The sequence below is a fragment of the Eutrigla gurnardus genome (genome assembly GCF_963514095.1).
Source record: "Eutrigla gurnardus genome assembly, chromosome: 6".
Lineage (NCBI taxonomy): Eukaryota > Metazoa > Chordata > Actinopteri > Perciformes > Triglidae > Eutrigla > Eutrigla gurnardus.
Window position 1 is genome coordinate 9,842,966 of NC_139920.1, and position 23,244 is coordinate 9,866,209.

Genomic DNA, 23,244 nt, shown 5'->3' on the forward strand with positions numbered 1-23,244 from the left:
AGTTAAAATGTCTCTTTGTCTCTGAGACAGAAACATCCAGACGGCGCCTATATATCACACAACCCTCCCATTATCACAGCGCAAACCAGGGCGTCCGTTTAAAAGGTTTGTCAGAATTTGGAGGTAAGCGCAGCACCTGAACGCATCATTTGAGGACACGGCACTTTGGTTGTTTATAGTGCGCATGTGCCTTAACTTCCGGCTGTGACGACTGGTCCACTCCTTCTCCGCTTTGCCAACACTGTCCCAGTGGCGAACAGCGTGCAGCGGTGATGTCAACAACATCGGTCAGTGGGTCAGCCCGGTAATGAAGATAATTAAGCTGGTTAACGAACCTCACAATAACAGACACCTTCCGGCCGCTGCTCATTTCCACCGGCTTCTTCACCACCGGCCATTCACGGTTTAACGGTCAAGAGGAGAACTAACTACTAACGGTAGCCCGTGTTAGCTAGCGCTAGCATGCTAGCCGCGATAGGAAAATGAGAGTAATGTCGTTGAGTTGACAACAGAGAAACACGAATACATGTGTGTGAGTGCAGCTCGGTGAGTTTTATTTCAAAATAAATAAACGTGTATGAAAATAGTTAGAAACTGGTTGTTCTTGGTGATGTTATCAGTGACATTTTTACCCGGAGAGGGAAGGGGAACCGGTTTAAATGAAAACGTTAACGCTACGGTTGGTCACAACAGTAAGTGAATTTGTGCCGGCTTGTAGCAGTCATTTCTTCCCATTTTAATTGGTTTTCTTCAAAGTGGTAAGCAGCGCCTCTCTGGGTTGCAATGCTGGTAAACGCAGTCAGTTTGTGTGGTGAAAGATGGCGTTGCTCCTCTGAGGAAAGCAAGTCCCCCGGGAGAGTCAGGACGTTGACAGACAGAGTAGTATCACGTGTGGCTGGTTGTATTCGGTGATATGAATGTGTGGGCGTCTGTTTCAGAGAACCGTGTGAACCATGATCACCACGGAGGCTGCGAGAGAGCTCCAAGCCAAAGAGCGCAAACACAAAGAGAAGTTGAAGAGATGTTTATCATCTGCGTTATCTGCAGACTTTGACAGGTAAGGCGTGTGACAGAATGCTGAGCTGCAAAGGCATCGGTCAAATGTTGATCATTGGCAAACGTCACTAACAAAGACCAAGAGTTTGCACACTAAAGCACTACTGGGCTGTGAAATGGAAAAACTACGATTTTGTCTGCAGCTTTTCTCAAATGGTCTGCCACCATCCAATCGGTAATATTGAACCTGCTGGTGGAGCCACTTTAATCAGCATCATTGTTGCTGTCATATAAAACAAGTATAATAATAGTTTCACAAAAAATAATCTTTATTCAATGACATCTTTTAAAACTTTGAAGGGGCAAGCCACCAATTTAAGTCATTACATTTGGTTTACTCACATAGTTATATTAACAAATATGTTTTCAAAGTAAAAAAATTATTTGAGGCTGTGGGCTTTAAACAATCCATTCAGGAAGCAGGTAGACATTTTTATGCCACTTGAAGGAAATTGATAACGTGATATTGGATCGGTGCAATATATTCGATCTAGCATTTTAGGCTGGTTCTTTTACTGGTATCAGTACAAGTAAATCTATTTAATATAGCCAGAACATATAGTTTGTTTTGAGTCAATGATAATGAATTCTCACTGATGGTGCGTGTGCATGTTTTTTTCTCCATTAGTCGATTAGTAAAGTCTTGAATTCTGAGGGAATTGCCCCATATAAAGTGTAATGCATTTGTCCAGGTTGCTGCAGGAGGAGCTGGAGGCTGATGTATCGTTGTATGCTGGGTCAGGCTCGCTCCAAGCACACAGAGCCGTACTGTTGGCCAGAGCTCCTCATGTCCTTCAGGGACAGACGCACAAAGACCCTGCCATCATTCATCTATCTGGCTATGAGCTGTCCGGGTTGAGAGATTTCCTCAGGTAGGCAGTGGGTTCAAGTCATTGCTGGTTTGTAATTGTTATTCCTTTTTCCGCTGTGGGTCCTTGACAACTCCTTCTTGCCCCTCTATTAGAAAGCTTTAATTACTTTTCTGAATACCACTCAGTGATTTCATGTGAAGCCAAACCTCTTCATCTCCTTTCTGGAAGGGGATGTGAAGACACACCGTTAGCCTTCTGTTATAGTGCTACACTTTCACAGAAATATAGATAGAGGGCGCCAAGCACACCATCTTTAATCCGCAGGACTGCTGGTGTTTGCATGTGTTTGTTTCAAGGAGCATTGCAAATCCAGCAGTTAAAGCTCCTTTTACACATTGCTGAGTTTAGGAATCCATGTCAGAAAGGTTTGGCATGCTCTGGTATCCTATTAAAAATTCATTTTTAGTTAGTTATTTTTTTCACGAGTTGAATCGCCAGAAAATGTAATCTAATAATAAATTGCTAGCTAGAATATCTGCAAAGCAAAGAGGATTTGCTGCTGGCAATGTGACCATTTCTGCTTTTCTCTTTTAAATGATCATGAATTGAATATCTTTGGGTTTTGGCCAGTTGGCCAGAAAAAAACAAGCAATCTGAATCCACTAATGCTCTTGAAAATATTCTGACATGTTTTTGACAAAATAGTGGAAAAACAACAACAGATTAATTGATACTGTCGATGTGGAACACTTTGTATATAGCCAACAATGCCAAACTCACTGCATTACCATTATGAAACTATATATTTTTTTAAATAGATTTTGAATTCATATTTTCTATTAGATAGTGATAGTACAGGAGAGAGAGCAATGGGGAATGATGTGCAAAAAATATCCCTGGCCGGATATAAAGTGTGAATGTTGTGGTTTTGTTTTCGGTGCCAGATAGAAGAAGCCAGGATGCTCCAGCATATTTCAGAAGTACTCACTGCAAATGTACTATAACAGGTTGTAAGTCACTTTAGAAGGTTGCCAGACACTTTATAAAATGCTTCACTGAGGAAAAACTCTGCGCAATTCAAGTCCTTGGCTGTGACTGAGGTCACATTGCCTCAAATGAGATTGTAATTTTAAATAAGTTAATATGTGTAAGGCCTGGTTTTAATTAACCTTTCTCGTTTCCCCCCTGCAGGCGGGTGTACACAGCAGACCAGAGCATGCACTCGTCTGAAATCATCCTAGACCCGGAGGGCTCAGAACCAGGAAGCACTCCGCCTGTTCTCGACCCAGCAGACCTTCATAGTCCCAATGACTCAGGTAAACAGTTGAACACGCTTTTCCGAGGAGGGTTTATTCTAGGTTATGTGGCAGCTCAGCTGCACCCCTCCCTCCCTCCCTCCCTCCCCTTCTTCACATCATGTTATCTCAGCCATAATCCATTTAAAAGCTAATCTCATTTAGATCCCTGTTGTTGTTAATGCTAATGACAGCATGGCCATGCTATGGATACTTAAAGTTGATTTCACTATCTGCTGTATTTTTAGAGGTTTAGTGGTTTTCCTGTATTTTTTAATCAGGCTCTTTTTTTCACTTCGCTACCATGACGGCGAGCCAGACAGCTTTTTAGAGTCACTCATGATGATATTTACAATTATCCCCATAATGGAAACTCACCACCAGTGTTTTTTATAGCGATCAGTGATAAAATAGTATACCGTCCCATCCCCACTTCAGATGCTGTTCTCCAGCCAGCCTCAGGCCTCGGAGCGGACTTGCTGGATCTGTACCAGAGAGGAGAGCAGTGTGACATCACCATCCAAGTTGCGGAGCAGGTCTTCTCCTGCCACAGGTAGAACTCCTTCAGGTGGCCTCCCAGCCATTTTATTACATGTGGAAATCCAAAAGCACAGCCACTTTTTGTTGTTTTTATAAATGCCATCATGTTGGCAGACTTGTTCACAGTTCATCACAGCCACATTTACCAGATGTAAAACACTACAGAGGTCGCACGTCTGCTTTCAACTCGTGTCAGTGAGGAGCAGTGATGGGTGGTCATTCAGCAATGCAGAGTTAGTAGTAGCAGCTGGTAACCATGGAGACAGGTTTCTCCCAGCTCATGCTCAGGGGAGCAGCCAGCCAACGAGAGCCTGTCAGAGAGAGGAAGCTGGGCTATTTTTCGGTTACTCTGCAGCAGTGATCGGTAGAAGAGTACTGTCTACTACTGAAGTTCACACCCAGAGCCTGACGCCTGTACCTTTCTTTACTGTTATCCTTGCTCCAAAGGAAAGGCATTTATAATTGTGAAAATAATCTTGGTTTGAAGAAAAAATCTCACTTCTCACCAAGGTTGCTGCTCACCACTATGATTTATTCATTTTACTTACTAAGAAAGAAGTATATTGGCTACACAGCATCGAAAGTAGAGCTTTCCCATTAATTCTATATGATATCAATATATTGACATTAGCTTTATTATAGTTTCCAAATTATATTTTTCTGTATTGATATTGAGTCGTTAATCTTAAAATCACATTATGTCAGTTTGTCGATATTGCCTAGTAGGCTGTTTTACATGTAAGTCGTAGTTCTTCATCTTTAGATGTTTCCTCCTCCTGAATACATTGCTCAAAGAAATGCAGGGAACTCTTAAATCTAGAGGTGTAACGATTAATTCGATTAATTGATGAATCGATTGTTAGTCCTATAGATTCTACTAAATCGATCTGCTAAAATAAATAAATAGAATGAATCGTTTTGGCTTCACCAATAATCGATATAAATGCGTTTAATCGGATGAATCGTGATTCTTACTTATGATTAATGTTTTAATACGTTTAAGACACTCTCTCCCCTGCCAGCATGTAGTCTTTTGAAAAATGTTCAAAATAACTGAGCATTACATTTTTGTATTCAGCATAAAATATTATGCAGGACTACTTTTTTATAGAATAAATAAGGTAAATAAGTAATTCTGTGGTCTATTTCTTTTTTCACCTTTCAGAAGAATACCGGTAGTCTCACTCGCATTATTGCATGTTTATTTCATGGATTTTGGTTACAAGTTACTGAATCGAATCGTGGTTTACAGAATCGAATCGTTCAAAAGAAAAAATTGTCCTTGAATCGAATCGCCAACTACTGTATCGTGGATTGAATCGAATCGCTGTGACATGACATAACAATAGTCAATGGGAAGCAAAATCATTAACCCAATGAGGGCTGGATTCAAAATCACACTGAAAGTTAAAGTAAAAATTGCAGGCTGATCCAACTCATAATGATATAATAATAATAATGTGACTCAGTAGTTTGGCCCCTGCATGCCTGTATGCTCTCCAGACAACATCTGGGATGCTCCTATGAGTTGGTGGACGGTGTCCTGGGGGATCTCCTCCCAGACCTGGATCAGAGCATCAGTGAGCTACAGTACTTGGCAGCGTTGGATGCACTGATACATTGTGCAACTGGTCATGCGGGAAGATGTTACAGGCAGCGTAACATTCACCACAGCGTCACATGTGCTCAGTGTGAACCTGCTCTCATCTGTGAAGACAACGTTGCACCAATGGCAGACCTGCCAATGCTGGTGTTCTCTGTCGAAGGCCAATCGAGCTGCACAAAGCTGGTCTGAGAGACCGGGTCCCACTAGAGGACGTCAGGCCTCATGGAGTCTGTTTCTGACAGTTTGGACAGAAACATACACACCGGCAGCCAGCTGGAGGTCATGTTGTAGGGCTCCTCTTCCACAAAGGAGCAGATACTGGTCCTGGTGCTGGGTTGATGCCCTTGGGGTCCTGTCCAGTTCTCCTTGTATTTCCTTCACATACACAGACATGCTGTCCTGGAGGAGCTGGACTACCTGTGAGCCTGATTGGTGTGCAGGTACCACCTCATGCTCCAATAGTGACAATAGCAGAACACAGAACTAGTGAAGAACCAGTCAGGAGGGAGCAACTGTCTGTAGCCACCTCATCAAAACCATTCATTTGTCTTGCTTTTTCTATTGCAGCTGTTGTCTCTTTCCCAAATGGAGAGATCTACATTTACTTTTGGCTTGGTGTTATATTGTGATGATTAATTGAGCAGTGTATTTCTGGCAGCAGGACGGTGTTTGTAGTAATCTACAGTGTATTTATTTATGTCACCCAGTGTAACGTTGTGCCTCATTGAGTGTTTCATTCCTTGTTTGTTTTATTATGAGGAATGAGATTCACCGGGCTTTGATACACACACAATACTATTAGCGTGATCAATTTATTGTTGGTCTTAGTCTTTTAATGAGATATAGAATATCACCAGCTTCATCCTTTATTGGAGCTAATTAAGTTCTGTAGTTCTGTAACACTATATTTCCATGTCTGACAATCTTTAGAGTCCAGTGAGAATAAAAACACTGTCTCCAGAGACTACACACTTTCCTTTTATGTCCTCCTGCTTGTCACTTCAAATCCACTTAAGTACATTCAGACCTCACCAGATGACATGTGAAATATTAAAACGGTGTGTGGATCTGACATGCAACTGTCTGCTTTATTGGGTTTCTAGGGCAATCCTGTGTGCACGGTCTCAGTACTTCCGAGCCATGCTCAGCGGGAGCTGGATGGAGAGCTCCAGACAGTGCATCACTCTGCAAGGGTAAGACCGGCGCACCGGCATCCTCTTGAAGCAGTTCACAGGGATCAATAATACACCTGCACTCCTGGTCCAACGATTCTACATTTCTGGATCACTGCATATGCTGCATTAATTATTCAGGCCTTGCAGGCCAGGTGGCTTTGTACAGTATGGGGTTTCACTCACAATGCCATGTTTTAACTCCACACACGCAGCCACCCACTGCCAGTGGAATCTCAAATGATTCGCTCGGATTTCCACCAAGCGAGGCTGCAACGTTTCCTCTGCGAGGCACGTAATTGTCTTCTCATCCACTGCGTGCCGAAGAGCCCCCCTCCCCCTCCCCTCCACAAGCGCCTCACCACTAGTCTTGCAGTCTCTTTTCACAACGGTGACTGGCAAATGAAGCCCATTTTTTTGTGTCACTGCCCTCGGCATTACTGATCTGCAAGTAATGGGGAAGACGTGGCTGTCAGAATGGGGAGCTGCTGCGTTGACGTGCAATGGGGAAAACCTGTGAAGCGGCCCTTGGGTTGCAGTCACATGGATTGAGTGCTGCATGATATGTGGATTTTGTTTCCAGCATCCTCAATGTCTTTTCAGTAAAGGCCGAAGAAATACATCTACACTGTGTGCCTGAATTCACAAAGTTAATCATATTAGACTGTGATTGGAGACAATTCTGTATGTTCATGTGAGACACATTTTGATAACCGTTCCAGCTTAGGGCCAGATGAGATGGAGATCCTGCTCCAGTTCATGTATGGTGCCATTGTGGATCTGCCACCTGGAGCCAGCGCCAGGTACTGTATGTGAACAACCTGGCCCAAATCAGAATGCAGGCCACGAAACCAACCTGACCTGTATTTGGTGTCCCCTGTCCCACAGTCAGGTGGTGTTGGCAGCAGACATGTTGGGTTTGGAGGGGCTGAAAGATGTGGTGGAGATGGTCCTGACCCGAGACTACTGCCGCTTCTTCCCCAAGGTCAGCTGCACAGCAGGGAAACTAGTGAATATGAGACATGAACACACAGATGGGCTTATTATTACATTTCTATATGCATATTTGAAGTTAGGGCTGCACAGATCTGATTGAATGTTATTACATTTATTTTCAGGATCCACACTTGAGATCATTTTTCCCTCTCTGAAAAACAAAATTTGCATTCTAAATAAATAACTCTCTTTCCCCTTTCTATTGTACTATTTACACTGTAAACATATTCATGTTTATGTAATGTGTATTCATTCAACTCTCTTTCAATTAACATTTTTTTTTAATTAAAGTAGGGCTTTCTTCACATCAAATAAGTGTGCCTTCCCCAACACACACATGAATGAAATGACCACCATGACGAGTAACCACATGTAAATAATGAATGCCTGCGTAAACAGTTTCACATCACACCTGCATGTTTCCTGGAAAATCTGTTGTACTGTCTGTACCCTTAAATACAAGTTATTCAATTTGGTTTTATTTATATAGCTTAAAAACATTATTATTCCACTGGGTTACACATAGTGAGGGATACAGATCTTTAAATCTTTCAGCACCAGATTCAGTATTAAGAGAGGAAAAAGTTGGATCAATACATCCCTGCTTGAAAGGCAGACAACACTTGATGAGATCCACATAACATGCTCTCGGAATGCAAAGTGTTGATCAAATGTTATTGATTATTATTATTGTTAGAATACTAATGCATCTCCATTCGTAGTTAATCAGTTATCAGGTCACTTCAGTGTGATACCTTGTAGTCACAAACAACGGAGATATGCGGAGTATCACAGCTGAAAACACTGAGAACAAATCCTGTTTTTATTCCTTTGGCTTTACTTTTTTTGTTTTGAATGGCGCTTGCATGCTCAGTGTCAATAAACACTCCTGAACACCTTTTCATTCTGTTCTTACCATCTGCTGATTACATTGTTAATCGTTTCTCACTCCTTCTGCCAGTGTAATGCTCCCTTTCTCTTTGTGTTGGCAGTCGATTGACGGGGTTCAGAGAACAGTACTTGAGTGTCTCTCCCTGACGCACGCTTTAGGTCTTCAAAACCTCCACATGCTGTGTAAGAGGTGAGTGATTGTTGCTTTCTAAGATGTGTTTCAGCTCAGAATTTAAAAAATGTACATGAACCATTTTGAAAAGTCACTACTACAATTTGAATTAGTGGTCCTAAAAATAGATTTTTTAAATTTTTTTAATCAAACTTGACCTTTAAAGTTGCCTTCCTCCAACCTGTTGCCACTCTCACCACTGCAAGTTACATCCGCATCTTGTTGCTAGGTTACCAGCATGTGGCTTCATACTTCTGCGTTATTAAGTTGCCTTGGGGTTAGATGTGAAATGCAATTGCTTTAATGTGATGAGTCAAATGTCATTTCACTTGACTTGATTGATTTGTTGTTTTAACTTCAATAAGTCAAATTTAAATAAAGTGAATCAGGCATTTGTAAATGTTGCCATTCAGTAAAAGACACTTCATAGACGATAATATATTGCATTGCATTGAGAAGCTTGGATCGTATTTAACTAGAAACCTATACGCTGTCATCTCTTTTCTTTCTATTTCTATGTGTCTACACAAAATCAGAACATTTAATTTTGTGTAACTGAATCTTCTGCAAGGGAACTGGGCTCTTGCACGACTTCAGTGAGCGGGCAATAAGTGTGTGAACGTATCTCAGAGGGGACAAGATGTGTTGAGCGAGGCTGTGAACTGGTTCTTATTTGAGATGGTGTGTGAGGGAGGGGAGGGGAGGGGGTCTTGATGAGTCATGCAAGAATGGCTGTGAATCTGCTCTGTGCAGCAGGGCGTTACTGACCTTCTCATCCTCACTCACTCTGTTGTTCCCTCAAGCAAAGCTCTGCCGACCGCTGCTTCGAGCCGAGTCGGGCTGATTGGGGGGCAAATGGTCAAACTGTCCAGAAAGTAAACCGTCTGTTTTAATAACCTGAAAAGCAAGTGATGTACGGCTACTCTACGATGTGTATTTCCAGGTGGGTTGCTGATCATTTTGTGAAGTCCTGGTGCGAGAGAAACTTCTCCCTCTTATCCCCTGAACTCCACGTCATCTGTCTGGCGGCTGTAACTGAAACCATGGTGAGTTCCTCCCTCCATCATCAGCCGTACAGCATTCATGTAATTGCACAAATATCATCAACCCGTTCTCCAGTGTTTTTTTCCACAGGAAGGAAATTCAAAGATAATCCAATGAAAGACGAACTTAATTAAATTCTCAGTTATTAAAGACGGACTAATTTAGGGATATGATGTGGATGCAGACAGGCGGGGAGCGATCCAGCCCTGTAATTGGTAATTAAATCTTGAGTCTGTCTTTCATCACCATCAAAGAGGTGGAGAGCACAGTGAGCAAAGCAAGGCGAATCTACTATTTTTCACTCTTGGCAAGTATTGAGACACAGAGCTGGCCAAGAATCATTATACAATCCTGGGCCTCCCTCCACTGATCAATAGGTCCTGGGCAGGCATTAAAGAGTGCTTTTATATACGACTGTGTACATTTGACTTCCTTTTGTGTTTTCACCTCGAGAGAGTTCCTTTAGCTGATAGATGTTTCCATTCAGACTGTGCAGAACGCAGTAACCATGCTCTGTGGCACGGAGCAGTTGATCAGCAGTCTTCCAGAAGTCAAGTGGGCCCAACAGGTGAGGGGTCTCGCCACGGAGCTACAGGAGGAGAGCCTGCATGTCATTGTCCAGCATCTCCCTGAAGTCATCCACACTCAAGCTTTCCAGGATCTTTGTAGGGTGAGGTGGCAGTGTAGCCATGCTAATGCATATTTGGACATATCCGGCTTGGGTTTGTATGGTTTCCTCAGTGTTTGTAACCTTCCATTTCAGCGGGAAGAGTTGACCCGTGAGCCCACGTTGTTGAAGAAGGTGGTTACGGCCATCAAAGAAGGTGTGACTGTGGACAACTGCTGTGATCTCTTCGCTGCTGTGTACAATCTGTGCGGGGGTGACATGGAAGACGACTCGCTCCTGGAGCATGGAGGGCAAAAGCAAGAGAAGGTGACATAAAACAATCCTTTGTCTTTCCAAAAAATATATCACGCTGAGACCATTGGGCTGTGCTCATACCTAATCCATGTAGTGCTGTTCCCCATTTAGTCCTGTTCATTAAGGCCAGTGAGAACGATGCCAATTAAACCTGAAAGCTCAACAACTGCACTATAACTGCCTGAGAAGGTGACGCCTGGTCTGCTTCTAAGCAAAGTCAATCCATCAAATCAGTGTTCACTTACTAGCTTTTCCCAAAGCTTTCAACTTCTGCTCCTGATCTTCCTCAATGGTTGATCTTTGAAGTAACTAAGGACTAATCTAACTTGAGACAGAGATTAGAGAGATGGATCAACCATGGAGGGATTCCCAGAGAAATGAACTTCTAACTATCTAACTCGTGCAGAGCAAGAACACGAGATGCTGTTGAAACCCCTGTAAAAAGCTAGCAAGTGGACATCGAATTATGATTCTCTTTATATCTTCCTGTTGTTTTTCAAGAACGAGAAATGAAGCTCTCACACTCAGTGCAGTGCAACTGCATCAGTCGCTGGAATCATGTAATGTATATATGGATATCCAGTCAATGGTCATTGTAGTCAATCAAAGTAATACATTCCCTAGTATGTGCTTTATTGACCCAGAAAGCTCATTTCTCCTGCGTGTGGAGCGTTGCTTTTATGTACCAGGATGCACTCTGTGCGAGCCTCTGATGCCCTGAGGATTGGTGCTGGCCATATCCTTTTACACAAGTAATGCAGACGCAGCCCCTTCCTCTTTCCGCTGCATTCCTTCAGCTATATACTCTGACTTGATTAAATACGGTTGAATATCCACCCAAAACGCTGTAAAACGTACCCTATAATTCTCTGCACTCATACTTTGGGACGCCATTGTTTGCAGAGATCAAGGAGATTCTGTTTTCGAGCAGCATCTAGATGACGCTCCCATAAAAGTTACCCCCCTTTAGAAATGTTGGTTCTCACTCAGTTTTATCTCTCCTTCATCTAGAATTCCTTGAAATAATTTTCTAACAACCGTGATTTCATGTTCTTCATCATCACATGCTTTACTTCATTCTGGATGCAGGGTAGCATACGGCTTTGGAAGAGCAAACCCCACATTAACCTGGCATTTCAGACCAAAACAAGGACCTTAGGGTAAATATGTCTGTAGGTTTGGTCTGAATGGGTCTGCATGAGGTGTCCAAGGTGGTTTTGCAACGCTGCTCCTAACCAGGATGTGGGTCTGACGCTGCTCGGCTTTGGTATGAAAGGGTGGACAAGGCTTTCTATAATGACTGTTGAGTTACTATAACATATTTATAAACCTTTAACCATTACTCGTTGTTCCTGGGCTTTTGACAAATAACACTGAAGATTATTATCTGTTTAAATTAAATATTGTTTTATACTGTGAAATGGTGTTTCGTGAGGTGAGAAAATTAGGAAAATACATTTTATTCTGTCATGTGGAATTTCACCGAGTACAAATGTCAAATAAGAAGGAGCAAAAATAATCATGTTTATCTTTTAACAATTTATGAATATGAGCTATAATGAGCTCTGCAAATGTAATGACTTTTCATGATTTAATCTGAGTCTTCAAACATGTATTTTGTGAGCGTCTGTTATCAATGGATACAGATACAAGCTTTAAAGCGTCTGAGGCTTGGTAGTTTTTAAAAGAATTTTAAATTGTATCCGTCAAACAATTAAGAGATTACAGACTAACAAACTGTATTGTGCAAATAGGCAAGTTAAGCTTGTGAGATGACTTCCAGGGGAAAGTGACCTGGCTGCACGAGTTACAGCACATAACCCCTGTAAATACCGTACAGTATGGCAGAATGGATTAGGCTGAGGGAGGCTGTGACGTGTGCCAGCGCACTGTCGCTAATCTGCCTGTGTATATCTGCTGGGTGAGGGGTGTGTGGTCAGTGCGGCGGACGAGTTAGAGATAGCTCCTCCCAGCCTCCCAGCCCTGTTTTTATAATCAGGCGTGGAAACAGGAGAATGGGCATCAGCCGTTGACATCACGGATTTTGCGCAAGGGAGCTCAAGTGGATTCTGCAACAGACACAGACGGGTAGGGGAGGGGCAGAGAAAGGGGAGGGAGGGGTATTTGTTGCCATGGTGAAAGGTTCTTCAAGCAGCTGCTGATTTGCTTGTGCTGTAGCGCACCCCTTTCCATTCTTCTCCCCTCTCTCCCCTCTCTGTCACCGCCAGCCGTTCAGGCAACAGATTTGTGTGCTGCGCGGTCGGCTGTGGACCTTCCTGCTTCAGACCTTTTACGCGGTCCGCCACACGCAGGGATGGGAGAACCTGCCCTCCAAACACAGGGAGAGGATACTGGCAGGTAAGGGAGATATCCTCGCTATAAACTCATTGTTTTTGTCGTCATGCACAGCAGGACATACATGCTGCAGGGTGTGTGGATGCCCCCCCCCAGCCTAGCACTGAGGCAGTGGCACTGCATCATGACAGATGAACCAAAGCCCTTGGAGCATACGCTGTTGGCTGATTAAATACTCGATAGCTTCTATGTGCACATCTGCCTGCTGCTACTAACCCATTTACTGTTTGGCCAGTGCTCTTCTTATACCTTTGTGCATTATGTGAGCTAGCTTTTTAGCTGTCTTGGGCAGATGAGTGTCCGCTAACATGAAAAATGTACCAGATGCGCCATGCTTGTTTTCAAGGGTGGGAGTGAAAGGCTGGATTTCTGTCTTTGTGGCACTGCACATGATTAGGAGCTTGTGCAAATACAAATAATATGCCGTTTCCTCCCTGAAATGTGTTGAAATGCACTGCATGAATAATTTATTTGGCTGCTGTATCAGTGTGTGACTATTGCTGCTAGATTTCTTGCCAGTGAAATCGGATTGGTGTCGCATGTAAACATAACAAAAGTACTTAAAATAGAGTCAATTTGAACTCATTTGCTTTTTATTGAATAAAATACATCTAATGGTTCTGAGATTGCTCTTGTGTGTAGTAAATAAATGGCCATGTTTTGTTTGGAATAGTCTTTGCCTGACTGATCAAACCGTTGATTTAATGTTTGCTTCCTTGAGGGTAAACACAGGGTGTGGAAATGAGAATTTGTGAATGAAAATAATGGCTCCTCTGCCTCTCCTAAAGAAGAACCTCAGCAGCGTTTTAAAAACAATAAAAAAAAATTGGTGCAGCCCTTTTCATCTGTTTTACTTTTGGATTTGAATATTGTTTTGCAGTCAACATAATAACTGGCTTATTGATGCTCTTTTTATCCTGTTTTGACAGATGCTATTGATAAAGGAGACAATCGAAGACTTGGTAAAAAGCCTGTGTTCACTAGCTCACAGGTAATATTACCATTCAACCATGCAATAACATTGGTTTTATTTTCGTTTCACAAACAAACAAAAACAAACATTGAAGTTTTCTAAATGTATAAATCGTAGCTATGACTTAATGATGTGACCTTATGAGGTTGTTTTAGCTCAGAGAAAGCCATGCAAGTTTGTGTAATCTCTGCCAGTGATTACAGTCTGTGGCCATCAGATGCCTTATGTCATAAATGCACCACCCCCACAGCAAATAGATACAGTATAAAATTAGCAGCAGGGCCTCTCTAAACAGATGTATAGCTACGATAAGCCTAGCTGAGGTGATCCAGAGAGGGGTTGCCAAGATGTTAGGCATGAGTGGTTAAGAGCAGTGCAGCTCCTACAGATCTCTCGGGAAGTGATGCAACTCTTTTGCCTGTCTTTCTGGACCTGCAGGACACAAACCACTGATACAAAACTGCTATTATGAGTTCCCAATATGTTTAGTTAATTTGCAAAAGTACACAAAATTACTCAGAAAGAAAGAGGGACATTTTTGCTCCATTTAAGTTCTGCTAAAATCCTGGAAATAAGAAATCAATTGTTACATGTTGACAAAAAACACAACCTATTATCCAGTTATAGGACTTGGCTGACTAGCACAGACTTAGAGATCCCAATAGACTGTAGATCATCAGCTGATGTAAGTCAGCGTTTCTCTATTAGTATGCAAAAGTGGCTTGTAATCTGTATTTGACTGTGCGCTGGTTATTACTCCTGTCTTGAAATTACGTGACTGATGTGGAATTTTTTCCCCCCCTGCAGTCAAGGGCTGTAAAATGCCCTTCATCTACACCTGAGAGTCCTCCTGTGCACAGGACCCAGAGGGCGTCCGAAAACACAGCTCCTTCCTCCCGTAGTGCTGCATCAGCCATGAAATCTGATGGACTGGGCACAGCTACCAAAGCAGGAGATGGTCACACATCCAAGGCAAAGAATGTAAAGAAGCCAGGGGACCGGAGTGTAGCAGCAAAAGTAAAGACGGCATCAGCTGGCACACCGGTTGTCAATGGCACAGGAGCCACAGGGGCCAGGCGGGATGTAGCCAGCGCCAATGGCCTCAGAAGCTCTCATGGAACTAGAGAGCAAGAAAAGAAGCCAAACCCAGGTGCAAGGCCTAAAACGTCTCCCCCGAGCTGCACAGTTACAAGCCAGACTGGTGTAATGAAGGCTCAAAAAAGCTCATCGGGAAAGGCTGACAGCACTGTTGGCACCGCCCAAGCTCAGGCCAACGCTTCATCCACATCAGGCAGTGCCTCGCCAGAGAACGGTGCCAGCAGCCCTCGCAACGACACCCACTCCCTCCCAGGTTTACTCTCTTTATTGGCTTCTTTACATTTCATCAGTGTGACCGACACCAATTACAATGTAGCACATTAACGTAGCCGAGACATGGTGTCAGCAGGTTGGCTCCTGGCATAACACCGATGCTGGAAAACGGAGGGACCTGCAGACTAGTTAGTATGATGAATGTTGCATAATGGCCAAGAGAGCTTTTTGGAAGTTACAGGCAGTGTCATGTATGTATGTTGATTTATCAGCTGTCGTTCAACTCTGCAGAACAGCAGAGGTCAAAGTCTATACAGCTGTCCCACAGGGGGAGTTACTGATCACTTTGACCTTTGTGAGGAGGCTTACATTATGGAGGAGGGGGAATGCAGACTGATGTTAGTGTTAATAGCTAAAGTGGGCCTCAGCTTCCTGTTCTGGCGGTACAAGTGGAGCATGTCTCCCTGAACCCCACCCTGAACATGACTTGCTTCACCTCTTTGATGTGAGCTCCCACACTAACAGCACATGACTCTACCCTTCTATGTATCCCTGCTACCCTGAACATCATAGGTGTATTCCTGAGTAAATCGAGGGTCATATGTATCAGACTTATGTTCAGTCTTGGTTGATGATTCTCTAGATCTCCTTGACAAACTCCCATTAACAGTTGTGGATGTGGTTAATTTTCTGTGTTTTAGGTGCAAAGCCCAAACAGCAGGCTAAGTCGGTGAACAAATCCCCCCTGACGAAACCTCCTCAGAAATCAGATACAACGAAGATCAGCAGGTGAGCTTTAACTCCAGCTTTATGGTGCTTAACAGTGTGCTTCTTCGTCGTGCCTTGTGTCCTCAGTGAAATACTCGGTGTAATGTTCAAAGGGTCCAAGTGATCGGCTTTCCCTTCCTGATACCTTAAATGACAGTGTACCCCTCAAGGCCTTTTAGAAATGTTACTCAAGTGAAGTTATGGGAGTTCTCTTTTCGGGATTAAGGAACAAGTCAACAATCAGCACGTGTTTTGGTTGGTATAACACAATGACTATGACATAAAATCAGTTCAAGCATTGAAACTAGAAAAATGAAACTGACCATGTTTACTGTTAGTAGAAGGTCACACTGCAGCCTAAACAGCAGGACATCACCGTGCCAAGTCACAATATGAGCTCAATGCAGATGCACCTAACTCAAGCTCAGCTTCAGATATTCAGGGCCTAGAAAGCCAGACAAACATACCTTGGACAACATGTTCCATGATGTAATAAATGTAGGGTTAATAAGATGAATGTTGCAGCACCTGGTTGTTTGTTTTAGGCTACATTATGGCTGTCAGAAGGTTAAAGTGGAGCTGAAACAGCATTGGGAGGAATTTGATTTGATCATTCAAAAGATTATCTCTCAATCTTCTCTAGCTCTGAGCAGAGCCAAAGTTACAGATTGATGGATGGATGGATGTTATGATATTATTGGTTGAAATTGGTTGGTACAGGCTGATGGGTCATATTTTGTTTTCCAGGAAGAAGAAATATTGGATTATGACATAAACTACAAAGAAATAGATTGTTTTGCAATTTGTCAGCATGTATTGTTAAATAGGTGAACAGTATAACCGGCGATGTGTTCTAAAAGGGTTAAAATGTAATTTTTCATTTCATTTTGACTTTAAAGCAGCTGTGTAGTGTTTCCTGACAAGCCTCTTATGTGTCCGTGATAGAAGTTATAAATATCCCTTTTAAAATCTGCACCATCCCAACTCCATCTGTCCTGGGAGCACATCAATATTTAACAGTCTTCCTGGAAGGCAACCATGCCAGTTAGCCAATAAATGGCTGATAGCCTAAGAAAAACACATCTAGGTTGCATCGTTGGATTGCTTTCATGCAAACAGATGATGTTTGCATGAACATTTCATCTGTGTGCTATCCAAACTTCATTTTAATGGATTTTGTGTGCTGAACTTTGATTAATGTTGATCTCCCCTCTCACATTTGTGCATTACATATTTTTTAACTGACCAGTAATATTATCTACTATCATCACAATCTAAGGTAGATTTTATAAAATGTATAAAAGCTGTCAGGTGATGAAAACCCTTCCACCGTGGCCACACAGCAAACCTCAAACTGTGCTTTCGATTCTCTTGTTCCTACAGTTAGATTTAGTTAACAACCAGGTCAGAACGCCCTTCACAAGGACACAAGAAGCAACTTGAAATTCTTTACATTGATAATCAGCTCATGTCTCATGACATGAGTCTTTTATTTCCAAAATGGGAGAAACAACTTTGCTGCCCTCTTCTGGTTGTTAAATATAAATTCATGAGTTACTCTCCCTTAGATATTTTCATTATCATTTGAGCCAGAGGCATTAATTATTTGGGATATTTTGGTCAAAACATGTGTGGTCACGTTGTTGTTTGTTGTTTTTGATCAATCCATCACAGTCCTACCAATAAGTTGAGTGCAAGAGAAAGTGGCAAAGTGAAGACTGGTGCAGCAGAGAAAGCGTCTACTGGAGTGACATCCGCAAAGGCAGACATCAAAGGAAGAGGAACAGCAGACCACCACGGTGAGATATTCACGCTCTGCTTGATGAATTTCTCTGTCAGTATGCTGTAGCAATGTATTAATGTTCTGCTCTGTCTTTGGGTTAGTGTCCAAGCATGGATCCTCCTTGAAAAAGCCAGCTTCCCCAAGGAAAGAAGACAGCAAAGATGGCTCGAAAACCTCAGCACTAGACAAAACAGCCAGTGAATCTCAGAAAAAGAAGACCACAAAACCTGCTTCGGCGACTGTAGCCACAGCTAAATCCAGTGCTAAACCACCAAAATCCTCCTCGGCCCCCTTGAAGCAATCTTCAGTAGTAGCAGCCAAGTCTGGATCAAAGCCAAAAAGTACCACTGAATTATCAATGGAAAAAGCTTCTCCAAAATCTGGAGGACCTTCCAAAACCTCAGCTGCCTCCAAGAAATCAGGAGCTAAAGGAAAAGAGGCAGTGAATGGTAAAAATGCAGACTGTAACACTGAGCTTGCTCCAGCTGAAAACACAGGCGATGCTGCAGTGCATAAAGAAAGCACGGAGGTGGCGCTCTCTGACCAGCCTGCAGCACCACAGCCAACGAGCCAGGACGGAGGGGATTCACTTAGCCTTAAACTAGAACCCAGCCCGAAGGAGAGTCTCCGGAAGACTGACACTAACAGTGCACCAGCAGCTAACAAAGCCCCCCATGGCAGATCTGCTAATACAGACCCCTGCAAGCAGACTGAAGGGAGCAAAGCTCCAAGCGGTGTCATCCCCGCTCACATTAGCGGAGGGCAAGGTCACGAGGTCGGCGCCCTGAATTCTCCAAGAGACGGTGAGCGCCCCGTAGACACCCCCTGCAGCATGGGAAGCACCGACACTCCCGTGGAGGACTCCTGGAGCGGCATCCACCATCAGGTCAGCCCAGAGTCTGAGACTGGCAGCACACACACCACCTCCTCCGACGACATCAAGCCCCGCTCAGAGGACTACGACGCAGGAGGCTCACAAGACGACGACTGCTCCAACGACCGCGGCGTTTCCAAGTGTGGCACCATGCGCTGTCATGACTTCCTGGGTCGCAGCAGCAGCGACACTAGCACCCCGGAGGAGCTAAAGATGTATGAAGGCGGGGCGGGGTTGAGGGTGGAGGTGCGGCTGCGAGGGCGAGAAGCAGAAACCACCAGCGAGGAGGAGGGCGTAAGACAGCGCCCTCGTTCCTGGTTGCATAGAGACGAGGTCCATGTTGAGGAGGAGCACTCCGAGGTGGAGGCCACTGTGACTGTAAAAAGCGTGCCCGACCACCAGCTCTTCTCCTCTGAGGAGGAAGACGAAGACGAGGAGGCGACAGAAGACGAGAGGTCTGAAGTGGAGGTGATTCCGGGTCAGGCATCGCTGCCGCCAACCGAACCCTCACCGCACTTTCAGGGGATCATCAACCTAGCATTCGACGATGAGGGTGTGGAACAGGACAACGACCAGCCCGACTACCAGTCCACTTCCAACTTCCGCCGCTCGGTGTTACTCTCTGTCGACGAGTGCGAGGAGTTGGGCTCAGAGGAGGGCGGCGTCCAAACTCCACCTCAACAGCCCGACGACGCTGTGACTCCGTGTGACGTTTTTGAGTCTGACTCTACAGCTCCTCAGTCCAACTGCGCCCCTTCCAGCGACCAACAGAACCACCTGCCGTGCCATCGTGAGAGTGCGGACACGGAGCACAAAAACCAGGACGACAACCAGGAAGAGAACTCCTCGGTATTCCTCACAGAGATCGAGGAGCCCGTGCAGGAGGAGAATAATGGAGTGAAGTCCAGCGGCCCTCTCCCGGATGCTGACGGTAGAGACCTCCCTCCCCAGGAGCGCCCATGCCACCTGGATCTGCGGCACACTGAGCAATACAACGGAGGGCTGCGCAAAAATCCCACCAATCCCTCAGAAAGCAAGAAAGCTGATTTACATCTAGACTTAAATGAGCCTCAGCTGACAGGGGACTCTCCTGTACATGCTGCACAATCACCAACAGGTAATGTATGATCTACGGACCCTTCCTAGACCCCAAAGCCATCGCTTATCCCCAAACTCCATCAGTGAAGGAATAGTTTATCCCTGCAAGACCCATTCTCCTCTGCTCTGATTCCTAGACCTTACCTACATCCGACACATACCTATCCCTCTTTCAGAAAAAGGATATAATGTAGTCACTACTTAAAAATACAAATTCAAATGAAATCATCATATTTTCATAGCTTAAGCTTGCCCTCATTTCAACCCATCGACTATTTAGCCGTTTGAATTGAAATTTGAATTTGCAACATCGATATCCTTTTAAAGATGGAGATTGGTCTCATAATAACAAACAACCTAAACTGTACATTTTTAAAACAACTGAACTACCTTCAGTCAGAGGCGTTTAGGCCCTGGTAACTCAGTTTACACAAACCAAGGGGAAAGCAGTGTACATGTCATTAAGACGGATCATAGAATTGTATTTGTCCAAAAAAATCTGCCTTGTGACAAGGCCTGTGACATAGTTATACCAATGCACTTTTATGTACATAAAAATAAGATTTTTGATTATTTTTGTCATTTCTTTTATGCAGTGGAGCGGTCTTTGGCCTTTTTATCAAGCCATAGATAATTTGACATAGGTGAAGGTGCTTTAAATAGAATTTTAACATCAGTACATCTTGCCAGATCATTTGTGGTTTGTTGGTATAATTTATTTTACAGTGACCATCGTTGAGATAATGTGATGCCACTGATAGTGATGCTTGTGTTTCTTAAAAATGTAGACTACATTTCCCATAAAGCCCCACCCCTCAGAAGATGTTGTGACGAGTGTTACTTTTTCTTTACTGTAAAGGATGAACACATTTGTTTTTTTCATTCATTGAACTTTTGCCATTTTAAGAAACACAAACGTCTGGCTCCAGAAGCTCTTCTTCTTTTGTGCCATGAAGCACAAACAACTCTGCTTGTGGTTCAAATGTCAATTAAAGCGTCACTAGATGAGATTATTTTTGTTTACAGTTATTATACCAACATCTCCAAATTAATGTTGAAAGATGTGCTGATGCTAAACTGCTATATGTAGCACCTTTTAAAATTGGTTGATTTTGAAAATTGCTCATTGTTGAGGTAAATTATAAGCAAGTAATGCTTACAAAAGGTGTTGGGTGACTACCTGCCATGAAGGTAACCATGGTACAAAATAGATGACTCTAAACTGCCACTGCTTCTCAGAAAAGTGTTTTACCTGGGAACGTTTCCCTTGCATCTCCTTGCTGTTTATTTTTATTCGAGAATGTTCCTGAGTTTTGTTGTTTGTTGGTTTATTTTTTGCACTGCACTGCACACATGCATGCTATTCAAATTAATTTGTCATCCCCTTCTACCACCAATCATTTTTTGTGTACTTTTTTTTCTGCATTATCCATGATCGTTTGCCATACCCAGTAGACTCGTGTCTCAATGCGTAGACACCCAGTTTTAAAGAAGCCTGTGTTTTGTTTTCAATAAGCTTCTGTTGGGTAGGTTTATGTAGCGTCAGTAGCCTGTAAAGTATGTGATGTGTCCCTAGAGCAGCTGTCACCGTCCTGCCATGTCTCTCTCTTTTCACTTTCATATTCAGAAAAAGAAACCCTGCTGCACCATCACAGAGGGCCTAGTCCCATGCAAACATGTCAATTATTTTGTTTTTGATATCAAACACTGATAAGTTACTTCATCCTTTGCCTTTTTGAAATTGTTAAAAAAAGAAGAAAAACACAAAATGTCAAAAGAAACATGGTGATGTGCCATCTTTCTGTGCTACTAAGTGAAGCACTGTTGCTTGCATTTGAGTTTCTTTGTGACAGTATTTAAGTCTGTTCATTAGGTCTGCCCGTTCAAAGACAAGCACGTTAATCTAAAAACATATCACTGTTAGAAGTTCACTGGTGCTGGCTATGCATGGCTTACTTTGTTTGAACAGGTGGATAAAGAGATGCATTCAGGTTAGTGTTCCTCTCTGCATTACCTTTAAGGCAACTGTATACTACTGACATCCATATTTGAAGTGATGGTGGATTTCCAACTAATGGATTTTCAAATTGGTGATTGTGGCCATTTATCCGTCCATCAATGTCGCTGCTTCCTCACTGTGCTGTCCTCACCTAACTTCACTATGGAATATCTTTTAAAGGACACCGTTGCATTAAGGGTAAACATTCGTTATCAGTGCTTTCTTGTTGTAGGCAGTGACTAGTCTGATATGAAACAAGAACTGTGGAGGAGTGAATCACTTTGTCATTTTGCAGTATTGTCAATTGTTTTTAGGGGACAATGGTTGTGACAGATTGGATCAAACCTGCAAACATGACCGCCGACCATCCAAAGCCCTCTCTCCCATATACGAGATGGATGTGGGAGAAGCCTTCGAGCACTGCTCGAACAAGGACAGGAATGTTAAACTGAAGGCAGAGAAAGAAAAGCAAAGAGGGGACGGTGACCAAAGCAATGAGTTTGCAGAGAGGGACTGGAGCCTGCTCAGGCAGCTCCTCTCAGACCACGAGTCCAATCTGGGCATCATAAACCCTGTGCCTGAGGAGCTCAACCTGGCTCAGTACCTCATCAAGCAGACTCTGTCCCTGTCACGTGACTGCCTGGACTCGCAGGCCTTCCTGTCCCCAGAGAAGGAGACCTTCAAACGCTGGGCGGAGCTCATCTCGCCCTTGGAAGACTCCTCAACCAGCATCACAGTAACCAGCTTCTCCCCAGAAGACGCTGCGTCTCCACAGGGGGAGTGGACCATCGTGGAACTTGAAACACATCACTGACTGAACCCAGGAGAGCCTGTCCCACAGTCTGCAAACTTTGAACGTCTTTACATCAACTTTGTCTTAATTTATTATCATTTATATATTATGTCATATTCTGTCTCTTTTTTGTCATGTCTTTGTTTTCCGGACTCTGCAGAACTCTGGACTTCTCAGCAGAATATTTGCATTCCCCATTTTGCCCTCAGTGGAGCGTTTCTCGACACAAATGGGCTGTTATGCATGCTGATATTTTTGTATGTCTGACTGTTTAATTGATGTTGCTTCGAAGCTCTAGAAAAGAATAGAGTAAGAAAAAAAACACATTTCTTTCTCATGGAAGTCTTCTGATAGTGTGTTTGACTGAAGTTTCATAAAGAAAAAACAATATTGGCCTATTGGCTTGCATTTAGTGTCATATTGAAAATAAAGGTGTTTCCTGAAAAAAGTGTTCCTCGCTGCTAAGTCGTTTTGTTTGTTTTTTATAGTACTTTGGTCAATTGTATTGGTTGCACGGGTGTAATTAATAACATGAATTAAGACGGGGAACCTTCGTACATGTGATTACTTACACCAGTAATAATACTGTAATGACGAGTTAAAATGCCATGTAATAAGAACTGGATAGACATTTCATCATACAAATATGTAACAGCTGTTGTCAACTAGCAGAACTAGTAAATAAACACCTGTGTGCTCAACTAAATGATATTAATCGAACAAACACGCCTGTGAACAAAACACAAGGTGCATTATTGTTTTCTTGCTCGTTTTAGCCACAGAC

General features: G+C 43.2%; 1 protein-coding gene across 2 annotated transcripts; it reads left to right on the top strand.

Annotated features, from left to right (window-relative positions):
• The first annotated feature begins 247 nt into the window (after nucleotides 1-247).
• On the top strand, nucleotides 248-22,917 carry btbd8 (BTB domain containing 8). 2 transcript variants are annotated; one of them, XM_084012189.1, is made up of 19 exons: nucleotides 248-546; nucleotides 939-1,057; nucleotides 1,749-1,928; nucleotides 3,060-3,184; nucleotides 3,602-3,716; nucleotides 6,413-6,502; nucleotides 7,204-7,284; nucleotides 7,370-7,466; nucleotides 8,470-8,558; nucleotides 9,484-9,586; nucleotides 10,072-10,254; nucleotides 10,348-10,518; nucleotides 12,735-12,864; nucleotides 13,791-13,852; nucleotides 14,642-15,185; nucleotides 15,847-15,934; nucleotides 17,588-17,712; nucleotides 17,798-19,687; nucleotides 21,982-22,917. In XM_084012189.1, exons 2-19 carry the CDS (start codon nucleotides 954-956, stop codon nucleotides 22,479-22,481), a joined length of 4,677 nt encoding a protein of 1,558 aa, XP_083868315.1. In that variant the 5' UTR covers nucleotides 248-546; nucleotides 939-953; the 3' UTR covers nucleotides 22,482-22,917. The 2 variants fall into 2 exon arrangements, with proteins under 2 accessions (XP_083868315.1, XP_083868316.1); XM_084012190.1 differs by having other exon boundaries at nucleotides 255-287.
• Nucleotides 22,918-23,244: the final 327 nt, after the last annotated feature.